The following is a 20775-nucleotide window of genomic DNA, read 5'->3' on the forward strand; positions in this document are numbered from 1 at the left end:
CACTCAGGACAGGCCCCTGTGGACTCCCTTTTCGCCACCTTCCCACCACACCCAACCAGATACATTTCATCCTATTTCTTTAGTTCCCCTAAGAAAGCTGCAAAATCCACCCTCCCCACCCAGTCCCTCTGCAGATCAGCTCGTTGCTTCCCCCCTAGAGGGAGCCACATCCCATGAGTTTCCATCACTTTATTTGCAAAAATAGAAAACTCAGCAATATGCGACACAGCGGGGTGGAGGGGAGATGTAAACAGGGGAGGGGACAGCACCCTGACCCCCCCAGAGAAAAAGGGGAGCCAGTGGGAATCTTATTTGGCAGCTAAATACAAACTGGGGATTGGAGGAAGAAGGGAGGGGTCACAGGGGCCCTGGGCTCCCCCTCCCAAGACCCCTGGAGGAAGGGGTCAATTCCAGGGTGTAAACAAAAGCTAATAAATAAATAGAGGCTTCCTCTGGGTCAGGGTGGGATCAGCTAAGCAGTGCCCACCCCGCCTCTCCCTGGGCCAAGCTGCTCTGGGGGTCACGGGGGGAAGGCACTAGGGGGAGAGGGATCCCCTGGCCCCTCTGTAGTGTAGGAGGGTTCCTGCCCCATGGCTGAGATGGGGGGCAGGGGGAGCCCAAGGCACATGACAGGACTGGGGGAGGGGCTTGTAACTGAGGGCACAAGGTAAACTCTGGGCCCAAGCAAAGAGGTGCAGAATGGACCTGCCTCTGTCCCTTTCACCCTCTGGCCCCCCACAGAAATGCAGGGCCCGACCTGCCCCACCCTGACCTGGCACGAGGATGGGGGCACAGCGGGCAGCATGCACCCGGCAGTTGCCTTACGCAGCATTAGGCACCAAGGACAGGGGCAAGAGAGTGGGCTCAGCCCTCCCCCTACGCCCCCCTCCTTTGGTCTCTAGTGTTCCTATTTGCTCCCAGAGGCCTAAGCACCCGGCAGAGGAAGGGGCTGTGGAATGGCAGGGTCTTCCTCCCGGGCCCTGGGGAGCCCGGGACCCTGGTGTCTGAGGGGCAGTGCTGAGATTTTAGAGTCCAAACCCAGGCTCACCCCTCTGCCCTCTCTCCTGGAGGGAACAGGGCAGGCTCCCAAGACTGGAGAGGGAGCCGGTTAGAGCAGGAAGGGGATGAACACGGAGGCACCCCTGGAAACTTTGGCAAAAACAAGGAGCTCAGTGGAAGGGGTGGGGAGAGGGCAGAGCAGGTCCTCCCCCAGTCACTGGCGGTGTCTGGGAGATGGTCAGTCTGCTGCCTGGAGCCCCCAACCCGAGACAGGGGAAGTCAGGGGCCCTGGTCAGGGTGGGGGCTGCGGCCCCCTCTGCCCTGGCCCCCAGGAACCTCATCCTCGCTGGAGGCCTTGGGGTGGGGGCCAGGCTGCGAGGAGTCGTCCTCAAACATTTCGGGGTTCTCCAGCATTTCTCGGATCAGGGGAGGCATCGGGCCCGGAATCTCCATCTTCAGGGTAATGGCCCTTTCCGCTCCTGCAATGGAGGGACAAGGAGGTTCGGGGGGGCTGAGGTACAGCCCCTAAGGCTGACACCTTAACCTTGCTGGACTGCCCTCTAACTCCCCTCTGGGGGCTCCCAGCACAGGCCTGCCACCTCTGTCACCCTCTCCCTATTCTAGGGTTCCTGGGGACTGCTCCTCTGCCTGGAGCCTCTGCCTGTCTTCTCTGCCAAGCCTGCTGCCCATCCGTCCCATCCTTTCAGGCTGTCTCCTCAAAAATCACGTGGTGCCCAATTCCAGCCCCACTCCCTGGACACCCCTCCCCCAATGTCCATAGCTTGCCAGTTGTTCCTAGGGCTGTTCTTAATAACATTTATAATTAGAACTAATATTTATCAAACACTATCTGCCAGGCATCCTCCTAAACCAGTCTTGTCCAATAGAACTTTCGGTGATGAGGGAAATATCTCCTCTGTCCAGCGCAGTAATAACTGGCTGCACAGGGTTACTGAGCACTGGGAATGTGGCTACTGCAACGGAAGAACTGAATTTGTAACTCAGTGCAGTTCTAAGCCCATCGTGTGTTAACTCGTTTCATCCTCACAAAACTTAGGAGGTAGGTGTAAGTCTAGCCCAGTTTACAAGCAGAAAAACAATAAAAGAAAGGCACTTGCCCAAGTGTCCCCACTAGCATGTGGCCAGAGCTAGGATGCTCGCGTAGGCTGCCTGGTTCTCACCCACTCTGTTCTTGTCTCTGCCTGACCCAGGAGACCAGCAGCTCCAGGAAGAGAGAGGGGAGGCTCGCTCCCGACTAACCCTTGGTGCTGATGCCCCGGAGGTCAGTGATCTTCATGAGCATCCTCGGGAACATGTAGGGCTGGCTGGGCCGTCGCCGCCGGGCATAGAGCCTCAGGGCTTCCAGCAGCGGCTCCTGAAGCTTGTCCACTTTCTCAGGTTCCTCCAGGTCCATGCGGTCTGTGGGGAAAAGCACAGGGGAGTGAGAGAGGAAGAGATGGGGAAGACAGTGACAAGTGGCCCTGCCCTATGGCCCTCCAGGCCCCAAACTTTGACCATGAGCCCCACCCAGGACATCTCCCCTGTTCCAATCCCTTCCCCGCCTCTGGCAAGAGGTTTTCTCTGGTAAATCGCTCCTGCCCAGACCTCTATGTCAGCACTAGTATCGGGGGTCTCCTCAGCTCCCCCTGGCTCTTCCCCTCTTCTTGTCCTTTGTTCCAGGCTGCCAGGGAGTCTGTACTGGAGCTGAGGAGTCTGTGGATGGGACCAAGGTCTCCCGCCAGGTGGGAGATCAATCAGGTGTAGGGTGTGGTGGGAAAGTAGTCCGAGCAAACGCCAGGGGGCGCCCCCGCACCTCCGCAGATGAGGCAGATGGCACTGAGCAGCCCTGTCTCTGTATCATCCATCTCCAGTGGCAGGAGCTGCCCAGCAAAGGCAAAGACGAGGTCTGTGAGGGGCCCGAAGCCAGCGTTGTGCATCTGGGTCCGGTTCAGGGTCAGCCCGTCAGAGAAGGTCATGGTGTCCTGCTCTGGGGTGTACCTTGTGCAGATCCGCAGCATCTGGAGGTAGGCAGGGGGCAGGGTTAGTGCTGTCTCTGGTAAGGAGCGCTATGGGGGTGGGGAAAAGAGGGAATGAGGTGCAGGTGGAAAGTGAGGAGGTTAGGTCCTGAAGGAGGGCCACCTGAAGCAGGCAGGGGGAGCAAGGCAGAGAGATGGAGGGTCTGAAGTTGGGGGAGGGAAGAGAAGTCAGAAGGAGGCAGGGCACCCAGAAGTCTAGGATCAGATCTCAGGGGCAGAGATGAAGACAAAAAGAGCTTGGGTTTCGAGGAGATCTGGGGAGTCCCAGATTGGAGGTGGGGAAGAGCGATAATGAAATCTCTGTGTGGACCAACTCCTTGGTCTCATATGAGGGTCAGGCTGTGGCAGAAGACAGGCCACGGGTCTTAACTTACTAGGATGTCCAGGCAGGCAGCCTTGAGCAGAGTGATCTGGTCAGCAATGCTGAGCCCTGTAAAGCCCGGCAGCCGTTTGGCAAACTCCACAATCTTGATGATGCACTTGGTGGCTAGCTCGCTGAACTTATCCCACAGCCCCAGATCCAGCTGCACCCGGTGGTCTGCACTGGAGTTCTGCAGGAAGGTCCGGTTAGAACACAAACGAAGGCCTATCCTGGGGGGTTGTCTTCTTTCTGCCAATACCCCAGGCTCTCCCTTCTGCATTCGGATGCCCTCCTTGTTTGTCAGCACCGGACCATGGCCTCCAACACAACCCCTACCCATTCTCCAAAGTCAATGGTCCCCTGCCCTCACTGGGGCCCTGCCCACTCCTCACCGTGGTGTATTTGCCCAGCTGGCAGAGCGAGGGGAAGGTCTCCTGATGGGCTTTGCTGACCTTGGTGATGAGCTCTTCTAACTGGGGGCTCAGCTCATAGCTGTCAAGTGACCCTTCTTCCTTCACCTCTTTCTTCTTCTTGTTCCGATCATTCCGCACAGCTTGGGGGTGGAGGCGCAAGGAGAGGATCAAGATCCTCAGAACCTCTCCCTGGGTATCCCCTCTTCCCTAATTTAATGTGCTCCTGAGCATCCCTTCCCTGGGACCCTGGGCAGGGCCTCAGTTTCCCTATCTCCTACACTAGCTCCCATTCCCAGGCTGGCTCTCCCCAGCCCCACCCAGGGCCTGCAGGCCCTGCTCCCTCCCCAGGCCCTTCGGCTCCATCCTGCCCTTCCTGTCACCCTGCAGGAGCTGGGGAGGGGGGGCAGGATATGCAGGCAGCAGGATATCCACTTATAGCCTTGGCAGCACAATGGTGCAGGGGAGGGGGGGCACCCCAGATCCACCTCAGGCTCAGTCCTGGGAGCAGGGGAGGGGACTGGCAAGCCCCCCTAACTTCCCCATGAAACAGGGAATGTGCACTGGTAACCCCCATTCACTCATTCAGAGGAAGGGTTAAGCTCTGAGAAGGGAGAATGGGAAGGGGTGGGGTCTCCTGGGTGAATGGAGCTAATCAAATAGGACTGGCCAGGGAGGAGGCACAGCACTCCAGGGCGGCTGGAGGCTGGACTGCAGAGGTCAGGAAAGTGGGGGTGGCCAGTGGGAAGAGGGTGGCAACCACAGGCTAGGACAGGAGCACTCCTGCCCAGGCAGGCCTAAGGGCCTACCTTCCTTGGACATGCCGACTTCAAAGCACTTCTGTAGCCGGCAGTACTGGCAACGATTCCGGGTCACCTTGTTGATGATACAGTTTTTGTCGCGGTGACATGTGTACACCATGTTCTTCTGGATGCTGCGGCGGAAGAAGCCCTGGAGTTGGGGGTAAGGGAGGAGGGTCAGTGAAGCAGGACGTTGGGAGTACCAGCCTCTCACAGGCCTTGCAGGCCTGAGCCAATCTATTAACCACCTCTGTGCAAAGCAGCCAGTCCCCTCCCACCTCAGAGGGATACCCACCCACACACAGTGAGTCTCTGATCTCACGCAGGTAACTGGGTGCCCAGTGCGCCCGCCTCCACCACGTACACACCTTGCAGCCTTCACAAGAGCTGACCCCGTAGTGGTAGCCAGAGGACTTGTCATTGCACACGAAGCACGGCTTGTAGACCCGGGGAGGTGGAGGGGGTGAGGGCGAGCTGGGCACCATCTCCTCTGAGCTAGTGCTCTGCGTCTCCACCGCTGCGGGGAAGCAGTGATGTGAGGGTCAGGGAAAAAGGACCCCTCAGATCTCTAGGCATCCTCATCAGATACACACTGCCCCCCCACTCCCACTTCTTCCTCTGGCTCAGCGGTGACAACACCATCGCCACCACAGTGATTTAAAGTCCCAACAACCCATATACAGCCCCATAGTAAACACGTCCAGAAACCCCTAAACGACCACTATTACCTCCCAGTCTGGCCATCTCCCCCTACAATAATGCCCTACAGGACACTGCTCAATTCTCCAAATTCTAGGTCGAGGCCATCCCAGAAGTTAAATTCTCTGGACCTCAGTTTCCCCAGCTACAAAGTAGGTGTGTTACGTCCTGTGGCTCTGAACTCTCTAGTCACTCCCTCTCACATCGGGTCCCTGGTCCCTGCCGGGTAGTCTCCCTCCTACCCTTCTCCTCCTCATGAGGCCATAGATCTGGGTGTGAGGAGGCAAATTCCAGACCACCTGTGGCTAGCACCTGGCTAAATGACCTGCTGGGAGGCTCAGGAGGTAGAACAGAACCTCATTTTCTCTCAAGCAGTACAGGGTAGACAATCCTTGAGCTTCTCCCCCTCATATCACCCCCCAAATAATCGCCAGTGTCCTTTTCCCCAGAAACCACTGAGACAGTGGAGGAAATGGGACACAGGTATTGGGAAGGTAGGTTAGGGCATATGCAACAGCCTTATTTTACACCCGAAGAAACTGAGGCCAAGAGAGAGAAGCGACCAGCCCAGTGCCACACTGCCAGTTATGGTGGAGCCAAGGCTCTCAGGTCTTCTAACTAGATCTACGTGACCTGGCCAGGAGTTAGAGAAGTTGGGAAAGGGAGACAGGTATTTGCTCAGATTCTCAGGTCTAGAAGCTGCTGGGGGTGTAGCAAAGCAGAGAAGTCAGGCGACAGTGGGTAAACAGGGCTGATGGGGGAGGGGAGCTATCTCTGGACCCTCTGTGAGCCGTGTCTTCACTCCTAAACTTCCCCTGCAAATACCCAAACACAGCTCAAACGAGATCTCCGCCCATGCCACGCACAGTGTGGGGGGGAGGATGCCCTCTGTTTGGGAGGCTGCTGAGTAAACCTCTTTTGGGTGTGTGGCTGATCTTCAGAGGCTTGAAAAAAAATCTATAAATTAAATTATTCAACCTGTAGGACCAGTTGCCCAAACCTGGAGGGCCTAAGTTAATGCAAGAAAACCCTAAGACCCTCCCTAAGGAGTGTCCCTTGCTTGCACCCACCTCATGAACACCTTCTTCCTTCTAACCTGCTGTAGCCCACCTGGTCAGAAGTCCACCCAGGCCACCAGAAGGACAGAAGGAAGGCCCGGACGCTGGGGTTCGGGCTAGCTCCACCCTCCCCACAGGGGGAAAGCCCTCCCCACCCCCCGACACACACAGACACTCAATTAGCATAAGAATCCAGTTGGAGTGAGATTCCCCAATGAAAAAGGAGAGAGGAGGGGAGGAAAGGAGGGTGCCTGGAGTCTATTCAGGACCTGGTGGGAAATGGGGGGGGGGGCCGCTGGTGCTGAGAGATGGGGGGCGGGCTGGAATGCCTTTCAGGATGGTTCCAGTGTCCTCTGAGGGCACATGTGCTGCCCACAGGCCAGTGCGTGGGGTGGTGCTCACTCGGCGCTGACGCCCTCCCTGCCCGCAGAGCGCTGCCTCATTTCCTCTCTTGCAAAAGGGCCTGGGTGTGGTTAGACTGGCATGGGCCAGTGCCAGCCAATTATTATGAGACTGGGGGTGGCAGGGAGACTGGCCCAGGGGCAGCTTTTCTCATATGCGTGGTACTGTCGCCCCTTCTCGGAACCCCTCTGGCACACTCCCGTCCCTGAACCCTAAAGCGCAGCCCAGTAGCTCTGGTCAGTCTGGGAGCGAAGGGCGCAGGAAGGCTAATCGTTGTCACTCCACTGAGATTCCCTTCTCAGCCCTGGGCAGAGACCCCAGCACCAGGCGGATGCCGCTCCTGGCTAAGCAGGGGCCCCTGCAGGGGAGAAGGGGGGTGGCTCTGGGGTTTTCTCCTTTTAAAGCCCAAATTGCTGAAATTGAGGAAATTCCTGGCCAGGCTGAGCGGAGCTTCAAACAAACTCTTTATAACCGGCTGTAAACACTCCCAGCTGCGAGGCCCAGGGCTGAGAAGCCTGGACTCACAATCTGACACACACCTCCTTGGAGACACTCTCACACGTCAACAACACACGGGGCACAAAAGCAGGCACTTTACCAATGGGCTCCTATACCCCAACGGGACCCTGGCACAGAAGAACACCCAGGCGGGCACAGAGGCACACTCACTCCAGCCACACCGTGGAGCTGGATGCACAAGTCATAAGGAGGACGCACAACACCCAGCGCTCGCTTCACAGTTGCAAGCGAGAAGCTCTGCCCCCAGACAAACACCCATGGCCTGCCAACGCAGCACCAGGACACCTACGCTGCCAAATACAAACACACCAAAGGACCTCTTTCCTTCCCTGGTTTAGACACACAGGTCTAAACTACTTTCTCTCTGAAAGTGTGTGGAGCAGGCCTGAGGCCCACCAAGACCCTAGAGGCCAAAATTGTTGGTCCAAACTGAAATGCAAAAACATACTGCCAGCCAAGTCCCACGGGCTTCCCTGGGCCTGAAAAAGACGGGGTTCCTGCCCAGCCCCCACAAAAACCCTTCCTGGGAGATTCTCTCCATCTCAGCACCCCTCCCAACATACCCCATGTCCCCATCCTATTGGGCCATGAGAGAAGGTTAAGAATTCACAAGGATTTGGTGCAAGGCAATAGTTCACGCTTTCCCCGCCCTTTAAATGCTACGCTTTTCATTCTTGCCCCACCCCACCTCACAGTACGGTCTCCTGTTTGCCACCTCCCTCTTCCAGTCTCCCAGTTGTTAAATCTGAGCAGCTCTGCCCTGCAACCAAAAGACCAAAAAAAAAAAAAAAAAAAGCCGATCTCGTAAACAGCGCTGCCGAGTGCCAAGGAGCGAGGCGCGTTGGCGGGGGCTCAGTGACCCCGCGCGCGCACTCCCCGGGCGCCCGCCGCCCGCCCCTTCCCAGCGTGCCCCCCAGCCCCGCGTCCCCGGGCTCCGAGCGCCGTCCCAGCCCCGGGGAAATTCGGGGGTGTTCCAGGCTCCCCTCCCCACCCCCGCCAGGCACTTCAGCCCGGGCTTCAAAGCCGCCTCTCATCTGGACTTCATTTTTACTGCCTCTCAATCCCCGGCTTTTTATTACCGCTCTGGAAAGGGGTTCCAGGGCCCCAGGCCTGGCATCTCCCATTTCACAGAGAGGGGAAGATGGATATTTGGGGACCCAGGAGTCCCGCTCCCCCGGCCGCTGCCACCTCCAGGCCACTCCTCACCGTAACACCAACTTTTCTTGAAACTTTTCGCTTCCTACTGAAGTTGTGGGCTCGAGCCATAGGAAAAAGTGCACACAACCCTATATACATTTCCTAAAATTTGTTTTCTCAATGGGGGAGGGGGACGCCAGAACCCAGCCTGGCCCCGCTTGCGTGCACAACCCCTTACACCCCGCACGCAGCACACACAGAGGGTGCACGCTCGAACACAGCACTTTCCAAAACCGCCCCCGCAGCCACGCAGGGCACACGCCCTCCCGGCCTCAAGTCACAAACATCCCCACACGGGGCCATGCGGACCTGCCAACGCTGGCGGAGGGCGACGCTGCGTGGAGAGACCCTTACGCCCACACCCGCACCGCCTAAGCGAGGCGCTGCACACTCCAGGGATGCCCACGCTCTGCAAATAATATTTTTACACTCGCGACTTCCCACATGGACTTTACAAACGCCACTCACGGTCCTGGGTGCCATAACCCTCCCGGGCCACGGACCTGCCGGCACAAACTACCAACGCACCTCGGCCTCTCCCTATCCCCGGGAACTCTGGAGGGTCACCAACCACAGGTCCTAGCTATACACCCACCATAAAAAACACACACACACTCCAAACACTACTGCACACACCCAAAGGAGTCGCTGAGGCCCCCACGTTTAAAGGGCCAGTACCTCTCTCCTACACATCCGTCCCTCACATGGAAAGGGTCAGAATCTCCGCTTGCAACCCAAGTCCACCTTTTACACACGGAACGAGACAGCCGCTGCCTGTCCTGCACCCCGCACCCCACCCCCAATGTAGGGCTCGGGTACCTACATTGCAGACTGGCGGGTTGCGGCCAGGCAAAAGACTCGAGTCCGGCGAAACAGGAGCTGCCGGTGGCTCTGCGCAGCAAGCCGGCCCCGGGTCCGGCCGCCCCGTACAGCCGTCGCGGACCCGGGGCAAACGTTTCCATGCAGTCGTACATCGCGACCCGGCTTGGAGGGAAGCTGGGTGCTAGGAACACCGAGGACCCGCAGCCGATTCCCCCTCCTCCCCCGGCGGCGCCCCGCTCCTGGAGGGGGGGAGGGGGAGGGCTAGCGTAGGGCGCCGGGCTGCATGGGGGGTAAGGGGTGGGCGGGGAAGAGGGGGATCCCCAGCAGGGGAAAGGGACTGGGCGGGGCGCAGAGCCGGGGCTGCAGCTCCAGCCGCGGCCCGCCTCACTCTGGGCGCCTCGGCGGCTAGCACTGGGGAGACGTTTTGTAAAAGCGAAGCCCGGCGGGGTGGGGGGTGGGGCTTGGAGAGCTAAGGGGGCCGGGCACCAAGATGAGCAGAGCTGGGAGTGGAACACACGCACTCGCACCGTGGCGCGCTTGCTTGCTTAGACGCACATCCGTGCATGCATTTATCTTGGCAGGCACCACGCATTTGCAAATATGCAATAGTGCACATGCATGTCTGCACGCGCATAAAATTAGAGGTGCACACACGTTTTTGCAAACACACCTGGCTCAGGAGAACACTTGCAAGGATTCTCTCTCCACAGCTCGGAGGCTTTGCAAGCTTTTGCACTTAGGCGCGTGCCAAGGTCGGGGATGGGGGAAGGAGTGGAGAAACCGAGCACACGCATTTCCTTTCGAGTTTCCCCCTCCCCCAGCGCTCCTTTTTTTTACACAAGTCAGTACAGGCAGGGGTGTCAAGGAGGACTGGGGAGAGGGAACATGGAAGTTCCCTGCGCGTGGCACTTCTCCAGAGCCCAGGGACCTGCACTACCTCCACCCGCTCATTCCCAGGCCTGGCTCCTCCCTCTCCCTCCGCGCGCGCGCTGCAGGGCCGAACATTACATTCCTGCGGCTCGGCGCGCGCGGCCTGCTCCTTCCTTCCCGTCCTCCCACCCCCGGTCGGAGGGCCGGAGCGCGCTCCCGCCGTGAACTCTCCGGGAACCCCCCTCGGGGCGGGTGGCCGGGCGCGCTCACCTCCTCCTGACCCGGCCCCGCCCCACCCCGCCCAGGCCGTAGCCCGCGCCGCCGCGGAGTCCCCCCGCCCCTCCTGCGCAGCCGGAGTCTACCCTTCTTAGGCCGAGGAGTCCTCCCTCCGCCGCGGCCGGGGCTGCCTCCCTCCGAGTCCCCCAAGCCCCATCCCGCGGCTGACACTCCCGGAGCTCCTCCAATGCCCCTTCCTCGAACCTGACTTCAGCACAAGACTCCCACCCCAAACTGCTCCCGCCGTGCCAGCTGCGCCTCGGACGACACTGCCTTCCTGAGTGCCAGCTCCCCTCCCCCAGAGTCGCTACCGTGCCAGTCGCCCCCAAGTGCCAAGTGCCTTTTCGGCAATAACTGCGCGTCTGGTCGGTAACTGTTCTCAGAGTCATTAAATACCCCCACCAGTGGCAAACTGCCCCTTCTCCCCTTCAGCGCCACACTTGGTGCCCTTCGGATCTCCGAGGGCCGCCCCACTCCTCCCTCACGGGCCCCTTCCGGGCACTGAGTGCCCTCGACCGGCGGAGAAGGGGGTGGGGGGGGCGGGAGTTTGGCCACGTCAAGAGTTTGCCCTCGCCGAGCCGGGCCGAGTCGGGGACCCTGGCCCCGGGACAGCGCCAGCGGCGGCGACTCCCGGAAACCGCCCCTTTCCCCGCGCCCCGCCCGCCGCCCGGCCGCCCGGCCGCCCGGCGGGCCGGCCCAGCCGGCTCTGTCAGCGCCGCTCACAAGGGGAGTGCCGGGGGAGCGGGAGCGGCGCCCGGCCCGGCCCCTTCCCCCTCCCGGCGGCGGTGGCTGGGCCAGGGCGGGGCGCGCTTTTCTAAGAATCTGTTGTACCGGGTGGGGGGCGCACTGGGGTGCCGCAGGAGTGGGGCGCCAGTTTGGAAGAATAAAGAGCAGGAAGGGGTGCCAGAGTAGGCGAGGGAAGGGAAGGCAGGCGCGGAGGAGGGGCCGGGGTGGCTGCCGGGGACTGAAGGGGGCAGGGCTGGGAAGGAGGGCCTGGTGGGCGGATGGGGGGCCGCGGGGTGGCAGGGCCGACTCGGGGGACTCGTAGCAGGGATGAAGAGGGAATGCATTGCTCTTTCCAGTCCAGCCTGAGCTCCCTGCTCTTGCCCCAACCCCAAATACCCCATTTCTGACTCCAGCCATCCCCCACAAAAAGAAAAAAGGGGTGGCAGACTTCTGAATCAGAACCTGGCCAGTGGCAAAAAAAAGTCAATTAAGTGCAAAATGGGGAGTACCCCCAAAACAAGGGGAGAAGAGAGCCCTGATTAGTCAACTCTAGGCTGTCAGTCCCCCCCACCCTTCCCCCTCCGAAATCTGAAAGGTCCCAATTAAGTCAGGCCTGCCTGGTTGGTAATTAGAACCAGAAGTGGCCAGGCCACAGGGAGGGGGGTTGGGAGTGGGGCACAGGAGGAGTGGGGGGAGGGCTCCAGGAAGTCATGAGTTCTCAGTAGCCCCCTTTTCTCTCCACCAGATGCACCCCACTCCTCATCACCCCATCTGTGTGTGCTTCCCAGGCATTGCAGGGAGAGGGGGCTTTAGAAGGGACCAGGCATTGGGGTGTCAGGCCCACCCTAACCTCCAACCCCAACCCCCCATTCTAGACAGTCTTAGCCTTGAGGAGAAGGTAAGAGGATGGGGGAATCTAGTGCCCCCTCTTTTCCCCAAAGTCCCCCCAGCCCTTATTGCAGCAATTAGACCCATTAGCCTTCTAGCATTTCATGGGAACCAGATGTTCTCCACCAGCCTGGTGGGAGTATGAGGGGGGGTTGCTGCCTGACTCACCCCCTTCCCTATGATCCCCACCACCAAGGCGCACCCCTCCCAGCTAGAGCCCCACAAAGTCATGGCCCCAGAGGCAAGGAGAAGTGTACCCCTCCCCCATTAATGAAGCCGTTCGCACTGAATCTGGTGTGGTCACCCCTCAGAGCCTCTACCACCCTGGCAAGGATGAATTTGGCCAACGAGAGGCTCTGCGGGGAGGAACAGCTAACCCCTTCATCCCTCCTTTCCTCCCCTCCTGCCACCTTCTGGAAGGGGCTTGAGGATAACTGGCTCTGAATTCCTCATGCTAAATTTTCCTTTTCTTCCAGAACCTTCCCTCAAAAAACTGAAGTGGGGGCATTTCAAAGCAAAGAAGGCCCCACCCCAAGGGTAAGTCCTAACTTAGGAGTCCCACCTGAAGGGCAATAGGAGGGGTCTCTGGAGGAGGGGGCAGCAGTGGAGCGAAGGAATAGGGAGGTGTGAATGAGGGACGGGCCCCAAAGCAGGAGTGCTGGGCAGGATGGGGGCTGGGACCAGGGAGGGGGCCAGGAGAGGGGGGTGCAGCCTGGGCCCCAGCGGCGGCGGCTTGCCCAGCTCCCCCCGCCAGAGAGGTTTCCTGTTGCAATCAAAGCCCCGTTTGTGTCGGCCTGGAGCTGGAGCCCGAGCCTGAGCAGGAGAGACCAGGGAGGGGAGGGGAAGGAGGCAGTCGGCTGGGTTTTTTTCCTGGAGGAGGCCTCTCTGCCGCCTGCTCACCACCGGTACCGCCCGCTTAACAAGTCCCCTTGCCTCTCCCGGAGTCTGGGTTCTCTCTGTGTCTGCGCCTTTCAGCCTATGTTATTTCCCTCTCATCTGGTTTAGGTCTCTGAGTCTCTCTTTTTCAGTTTCTTTTAAGTAGAACTCTTTTTCTTCCTGTGCCAGCCTGTCCTCAGTTTCTCCATGTGACTTAGTATGGTGGAGTCTGGGCTCCTTTGCCCAGAGACACTGTCACCAAGTTCAGAGGACAAGCAGGGCTAGGCCCTCAGGACACCAGCTATCTCCTCAAGAGGGGGAGGAGGGCAAGGCTTCCCTTCCCTCCCATCACACTCTGTTCCCTGCAGTTTTGATAAAACAAACATACAACACACCAGTGTTCATAAACATGGAGATACACGAGGACACAGACACCAGGGTTTTATGCATGTGTGTGAGCAAGCACACCCAAACCTGTGTGCGTGTGTGTACACACACACACACAGACACACACACACACCCCTCCGCTTTCCCACGCACACAGGCCTGTGCTGCCCCGGCGGCACGTGCTCCCCTTCCCACTGCCCTCCTCCACCACGAGGTTCTGAGACACCTGCCTTAACCACTCAGGCCCCTAGAGCACCCCAAGAGATGGAGCAAGACTGCCCTTCTCAACATGGATGTCTCCAAGGTGCTAGGGACCCCGCAGTAGGATTCAGGAGCCAGCCCCAGGGAGAAGTTCCAGACTCCTTCAGGGACCACCCCACCTCCCTCCCACAGACCAGGGGAGAGAGGCTGAAGAGAGAGACCCAGACTCCAGGTGAGTGTGGCTTTGGCATCAGACTTAGGCCTCCAATCCCCCTCCATTAGATGTCCCAGCCAAAAAGGGACAGCACGGCAGAGAAGTGAGAGAATACACTTTCCCCCTTCAGCCACTGTCCCACCGCGGGAGGTCTCCCAGACTCCGGGATCCCCTCCTCTCCCCACTGCTCCCTCTCATTCACCACTAGGTGCTGTGTGCCCCACTCCCATGCAAGCTGTCTGGACCCAGGCCTTCCCCTCCTCCCCACCCCACTGCCCCCTCTCTGCCCAGGCCTGTCCCCCTGCTGCCAGCCACACCCTCCCCAGCTACCTGCCCTGGTTCTGGCTCCTCCCTGGGATTTCTTCTTTCAGCCCCTCCTCCTGCAGGGCAACCTTTGGGGATACAGCCCAGTCTGACCCCTTCCCCTACCTTGACCTCACTTTGAACCCTGACCTTGGTCTCAGTGTGTCCAGGGCACAGGGGCACATGGAGAACTTCACTGGGCACTGGCTACTGGCTCTCAGCATTCTCCCCGCCACCATTCTCTGTACTCTGCCTCCTCACTCACGCTCCCTTAGCTGCCTCAGGAACTCGGGAAAATCAAGTCCCAAGATACTGAGTTGTACTGCCCTCTGCAAGAAGTACATTCATGTGGGGAGGGTGGTTCCCTCCCACCCCCCAGACCCTGGGACAGATTCATGGGGTGCAAATGAGGTAGGGGAAGCCCAGCTGAGGTTTCCAAAAAGGGGGGCTTTGTGCTCTCTCGTTCACCTGCGTGCCACCCAAATAACCCCTGTTGGACTACAGACAGGCCACCGGCAGGCCTCACCAAACCCCAGACACACCGTCAGCAGCCCTATGAAATACTGCCTCACTCTTCACACTGACTCTTTGTTGCAACCCTGGAATTCTGTATGTGAGCAGCGTCTCAGGGCCATGCTGTGCACACACAACTGCATATGGCCTCTCACACACGCACACGCCTTCTCTAGATGAGCAAGCTCTTTCCAGCAGAGCTGCCAGCCAGGCCTAGTCACCCCTTCACACACACACACACACACACACACACACACACACACACACACACACACACACACACACACACACACACAAACTTTCGGAGTGCCTGCTCCTAAACGCAGACCCCTTCTCTCCACCTCTCTCTCTCTCTCAGCTTGTGGAGCTATAAAGGATGTGTCTTTATCTTTTGGTCTTTTCTTTTACCCCTGTCTTTCTCTCTCTCTGGAACTGCCCCTCTCTCTATCACCTCCCCTTCTATCCAGGTGGGGGCTTCTCTATGCCAGCTCCCGCACTGACCCTCTACCCCACAGAGGCCAGCATCCCAGCCTTCCGGCTCACGGACACCCACGCCTGTAATGGCCTAGCGAGGAGGACCAACTACCAAGTGGAAGGAGAGGGGATCCAGAGGGACGAAGAGAGGCCTAAGGCTTGCTGCCGTCAGCACTCAAAGGCTTCACCCAAAGAGGGCAGGCCTGAGGGACAAGTAGGGATCTGCACAGCATGTGGGCACCATGCCAGACCTAGAGAGAGGGGAGGAGTCCACAACCCACATGGCTGGAGCAGAGGATGCTTCTGGAACACCCCCTGCACCTCCCCGGATTACTTAATGGTACAAGAGCTACCTTCTTTGCGGCTGTTTCCACCCTCCCCAGAACCAAGAGGGAAGTTTCCTGTCCCTACACATCTTTGGGCACCTGGCACTAGGTTCCTTTCCTCCTTCTGCAGCCTCCCCCTAATTCAGAACAATTTTACCTCTTGATCACAGAGTTGGGGTATTGGCCTCCCAGACTCCTCCGTTTCGCAGCCTGGCTCCCCACACCCCGCACTGCAGGCAGGCAGCAGCCTCAGACTTCACCAGACCCACCTTTGGCTGCCCATGCAAAGGGGTTCTCCCTGCTAGTTGAGTCATTCAGGAGGCAACTGCAGAGCCCCAAATTTTAGGCGTGCTACTTTCCCATTCTAGTTGCACAGGAGAACTCTCATTTGCAAGCATGTCCATTTGCTCCACATCCAAACCCCCTCGTGGCTACCCCTGTCACCTCCTCCATTAGATCAAACCCCCAGCCCTGCCTGCCTTCCTCACTGGGGCACCAATTTTCTCTATCATCCACCCACCAAATGCCCTCCTGTTTCCACTTGCCCTCATCCCCCAAGATCCCTGAGACTCACACAGAGAGGCCATCTCCTTGGGGAGGTCAGGCTGGCCCAAGCCCCGGAAGCTAGGACTCAGCATCTCGAAAGGTGGAGACCCCCTGAGTGCCCCCGGGAAGGCGAAGGGGAAGCCAGCCCCTGGGTAGCCAGAGCCAGGCCCCAGGGCACCAGGCGTAAAGAGTCGCTCCTTATTGGTGGCCATGGCCGCTGCAGTGTGGGAGGCTGAATCCCCTGGGGTCTGCAGTGGGCGGGGGACTTCTTCAGCCACAGCCCCCGCCCATGCCCACTGCCCTGGCCTGGGAGGCTCCGTGCCCGCCCTGCTTGGCCTGCTCACTGGGTCTCCAGGACTCCTAAGGAGAAAGAAAGGAAAAGGAGGAATGAGAGAATGATCACTCTGAGGTTCCAAGCCCCATGGCCCTCTCCCAGCTGGAGTCTTTTCCCTCCTTGCCGCCCTCTGCCACACAGTAGGGGAGGCAGGGCAGGTGCGGATGCAGGCTCAGAGAAACTCTCCTGGAAGGGTAAATTGAGTTTCCAAGGTGATTGATGGTCTTCAGACTCCTGGCAGAGAGGACTCCTAGGCTAAGAAATGACCATTAAACACCACCATGGGCTGGACACTTGATTTAACCCTCACATCAATCCTGTGAAGTAGGAATTATGATTCCCATTTCACAGATGAGGAAACTGAGGTTAAGGGACTAGTTTAAGGTCACATGGCTGTAAATAGTAGAGCCAAGATTCAAACTCTCTACCATCCTGGAGAAAGCAAACATATCTGTTTTAACATTTTTGTTAAAAAAATGTTACACCTCTCTGGACCACAGACTCTGGAGCCAGACTACCTGAATTGACGCCCACCACTTGCCAGCTGCAGGACCTTGGATGTATTAGTGTTACTTAATCTCTCTGGGCCTCAGTTCCCTCCTTTGTCAATTGGGAATCATAATAAGCCTCACTTCATAAGGTTATTAGGAGGCTTAAATAATTTATCATATGTAAAGTGTCTAGAATAATATAGGGCACACACTAAATGCCATATAAATGTCTCCTGTTCTTTCTCTTTGTACCTTCTTTTCCTCCATACCTCTCTTCTAATTTGCATTTCCTTTCTTTCCACCTTCCTCTATACTCCCTCCCCCGTTTTCCCCTCCCCGTTCTGTCTCTGTCTCCAATTATCCCTCACTCCCTAACCTCTCTTCAGATCCATAGAGGTTAATGGAAGCCCCGCTGTGTGCCAGGTATGATGCTAAGAAGCTCCTCTCCCTGTCCTTAGTTTACTTTGCTTCTCCATCTCTTCTCTGTCTTTTCTGAGCCCTCTGCTTATAGGAAGCCCTCCCTACATCCTCCCCTCCCTCAAATGTAACCTGACCTCAGAGGTTTTTAACCTGAGCCCAAGGGAGGGGGAGGGGAAGGAGGGAAAGAGGAAGTGGGAATCCTAGGGCCAGGCAGGTGGTTCCTCTCCTGATGCTCTGGCAAGGGAAAGGTAGGCTTTCCCAGGAGCCTCAGAACCACCCACCTGTCTAGGGAGTTAGGGGCTAGGGAAGGGGAGTCACCCCAGCCTGGGTGCCTCCTCTACCAGCCAGAACCATAATGGACTAGATGAAGAAGGACAGAGAAGGACCGAGAGAGAGTGAAACACAGAGTCCTCGGGGTGGGCAGGCCCAGAGGTAGGTGATGGGTATTTTGCATCTCTTTCCATCAGTCTTTGCTTCTAAGATCAATAACGCTCCGTCTTTGTACCTCTGCTTTTTTTCTTCCTTCCTTTTCTATCTCTCATCTGCCTTGGCCTTCAAGCTCCTGAGGGTAAACTGTCATGGAGGTTACAGGAACTCAGACCCCAAGCCACGACCCTTCACTCAGTCCCAATGCGTAAAGCAGCCACTGTCCCTCACTAGCCACCACCCAGATCCCCAGCACCCTGACTCTTCAGCCCAGTGTCGCCCCAAGCCCTAAAAGTCTGAGCTATGAGCCCCCAGGGTCCATCTCCTTTACCTTCCCCTATTCCCTGAAGTCCTTGTCCCAGGTTAAGCCCAGGTAGAGCCAGGAGTCCGGGCCCCTGAGGCCCCTGGGCCATAGCTCAACAGGCTGGGCCACATTCCAGGTGGATTAACCCCTCCAATGCTAAGGATGAGAAGCTACTAGAGGTCCCCCCCACCCCATCTTCCCCAGACTGGCTTAGACTGAGAACCCGGCTCTGGGCTCCAGCACTCACTATCTTTGCTTCTCACCTGTGGGTGGGAAACAGAGACCTGGGGGTGGGGCAGGAGGACTCCGAGGGTCCCAGAGAGGGATGCTCAGGCCCCTGGTCCTTACGGAGGAATGAAGCTGTGAGTGAGCCAAGCTCTCCCTGGCCTTCCTCTTATTTTGCCTCAGAGAAGGAACTTGAGAGTTGAGTGAAGAGAGGAAGGGGACAGAGATGCATCCCAGTTCTGAGCCTTGGTTTCTCTGCCTTGGCTGGGAAGGGAAGGGGAGGGTCCTAAGTCCTGGGTAGAGGAAGGGACCAAGGAATTGAAGACAGTGGTACACAGCGTAAAAGGAAATCCTAAACTAGGAACCCAGAGGCCTTGGTACTTTGGGGGACCTGAGGAAGGGAGAATGTACTTCTTTCCTCCCAAGATGCCACCTCAGACTGAGGGGGGCTGACCAGGGGAAAGGGGCCCTTGCGAAGTTGCTTCTCTTCGAGCTGAGGTGGAGCTGAGGGGAGGGCATGGATGAAGGGGGCTGCTGGATGGAGGGGGGTTGGGGGCGTCTCTCTGCCGTCCTGCCCGCTCCAGAGCCTGGAACAAAGCTGCTCTTGTCGGCTGCACTCCACCCGCTGCCCCCCTCCCCTCTGTATAAACACGACCACCTTTTTCCATGACCCCATCCCCAGCCTGGGCAGAGAACCCAGGCATCCTCTGCTCTAGCTTGGGCCCCCAGCCTGCTCCCCAGGAGGCAACAGTGGGCTGGGTTTCCCTGGCCCTGTGCCACCCTTGGGGGAGTCCAGACCCTTGAGTCTCCACCTCCCATTACCAGGTGCCTTCCCTCTACCTCACTGGCCCCAGGGAGGGGCAGTACCCAGGAGGCAGGCAGGCAAGGCCGGTGGAATGTGTGTGGGCATCAGAGGGCATGGGTAGGGTGGGGCAGAGGGGGGAACTGGAGGTGCCAGTTGGGTGGCTTTCTGAGCCAGGGGTGGGGGTGTGCCGGGATGGGGGTGTGTGCCCTGTGCTGCCTACTAGGCTCTAAGCCATGGCGTGTGTGTGCATGTGTGTGTGAGTGTGTGTTTCCCTATTTGGGATACCCAAGCTCCAGGCACCCTTCACACACTGCCTCCTGCCCCCTCCCCTGTCCTCTCTTTTCTCGCCTCCAGGATATGGGACGCTGCCTGTGGTCCTCAACTCCCAGTCAGCATCTGAGGAGTGATGGTAAGGGGTAAGGGCAGGAGCCTCAGACCTGAGGACTCGGATGGTAGCTGCCCTGGATGTGGGCCCTGAAGGGGCACAGTCGTCTCAGGTTCTTGCCCTACAGGCCCCTCCTCGGGCTCCCCTGCCCACCCCACCACCTCACCCCCCGCCCAACCCTGTGTACTCTTACTCTCTGGCCACCTGCAGAGATTCTCTCCTACAAACTGGGTCAGGTTGAGGGAACTGGGCTGTAAGTGCTAGAGACAGTGAGGCAGCGTCAGTGAGGCTCCGGGACTGGAACTCCCAGGTCCCTGCCCCAGTCTCCCTGTTCTTCCTTTGTACCATTCGGGCTCCCCTCAAGAATACTCCTGAGGAGCCCCCGACCTTGGCTGGAGGGAGCCCGGACTCACACCCAAGGTTGCGGATATGAGAGAGGGAATCCTGCACTGCGGTTCAAGGCAACTTCATAGACCCCTATCCTATCCACTTGTCTCTCCAAATTGCTGGACCCAGACGGCCAGAATCACTTGCCTCTGGACCTTTTCCTCGCCCTTCTGTTGTCCAAGCTGTGCCATTCCACTAGGGAAGGATCAGCGTGGACCAAAAATCCTCCCCTCAGATTCCCCAGGGAAAGCCTCAGGAGAGGCGGATGGTGGACCTTCCACCCAGGAGGGGACCCTATCTCCCCTCACACTCCAGGCACAAACATAGGATAGAAGGCCCCTGGCTGAAGACTCTTCCCGCAAAGCTCTCCCCGACTACTCACCGCAGTGAAGGGTGGATAAAGCCCAGCCCAGCCCAGCCTGTCTAAAATCTTCCCCATTCCCTTCCCACATCAGGGCTGACCCCCAAGTCGGGGCAGGAAGCCCCCCTCCACCCCTGCGGACAGCCGGACCAGCGCGGGGAGGAACTGAGCCGGCGTGGCTCCCGGCGCCCCCGCCCCCGGCCCACCTCGCCGGAGGACCCGGGCGTCCGCGGCGGCCGAGCCTGCTTCCCCGCCTGACTCACCTGGAGGGGGAGGGAGGGGGAAGGGAGGCCGCCGAGCCCCGAGGTCCCGGCGTCGGGCGGTCGCGGGGATAGAGCGTCGCAGTGGCAGGGGCTCTCGGTGATGGGGGGCTCTGGGGGGGGGCACAGACTCTAGGCTGGGACGGTCCCGGGGCCTCTCGGAGCCCGCCCGCCCACGTGACCGCCCCAAAATATCCGACACATTTTCTCCCAAACCGCACACTGACTCTGCAGGCGGGGACACGGAAAATATTTTCTTTCTTTTTCTCCCTCCCCACCCCCCCACATCCCTCCCAGCCTGGCTCCCTCCTCCCCCTCCTGCCCTCGCTCCTCCCTCCCCTGCCGCCTGCCCCTGCCCGGCTCCCTCCTCGGTGCCCTGGGGCTGGGGGGCGGGGGGTGGGGGGGGAGGGGGGCTGGGCGGGGCGGGCCAGGACGCCTGGGTCTCTGCCCCGCCCATTTGCTGGGCTTCCGTGG

The 20775-nt window shown here is 58.9% G+C and overlaps 1 protein-coding gene across 6 annotated transcripts; it reads right to left on the reverse strand.

Moving 5' to 3' along the window:
• Positions 1–174: 174 nt before the first annotated feature.
• RARG (retinoic acid receptor gamma) lies at positions 175–20519 on the reverse strand. 6 transcript variants are annotated; one of them, XM_036864709.1, is made up of 9 exons: positions 20305–20514; positions 15932–16263; positions 4975–5123; positions 4616–4757; positions 3789–3949; positions 3410–3586; positions 2813–3017; positions 2260–2418; positions 175–1478 (listed from the first exon to the last, which is right to left on the reverse strand). In XM_036864709.1, the coding sequence occupies exons 2-9, from the start codon at positions 16113–16115 to the stop codon at positions 1279–1281; spliced, it is 1377 nt and encodes a 458-aa protein (XP_036720604.1). In that variant the 5' UTR covers positions 16116–16263; positions 20305–20514; the 3' UTR covers positions 175–1278. The 6 variants fall into 6 exon arrangements, with proteins under 6 accessions (XP_036720604.1, XP_036720609.1, XP_036720607.1 ...); XM_036864711.1 differs by having other exon boundaries at positions 1310–1510; positions 20305–20439; XM_036864714.1 differs by lacking the exon at positions 15932–16263 and having other exon boundaries at positions 20305–20519.
• Between the last annotated feature and the right edge of the window lie 256 nt (positions 20520–20775).

This window comes from Balaenoptera musculus, chromosome 10 (genome assembly GCF_009873245.2).
Source record: "Balaenoptera musculus isolate JJ_BM4_2016_0621 chromosome 10, mBalMus1.pri.v3, whole genome shotgun sequence".
NCBI classification, from domain to species: Eukaryota; Metazoa; Chordata; class Mammalia; order Artiodactyla; family Balaenopteridae; genus Balaenoptera; species Balaenoptera musculus.

Coding starts and splice junctions, on each gene's coding strand:
- RARG (XM_036864709.1), bottom strand. CDS start 16,115: ATGGCCACCAATAAGGAGCGACTCTTTACGCCTGGTGCCCTGGGGCCT. Junction 5,124..15,931: donor CAAGGAGATGGCCTCTCTGT/GTGAGTCTCAGG, acceptor GCTTCCCCGCAG/CGGTGGAGACGCAGAGCACT. Junction 1,479..2,259: donor CCGGGGCATCAGCACCAAGG/GTTAGTCGGGAG, acceptor CCTCCATTGCAG/GAGCGGAAAGGGCCATTACC.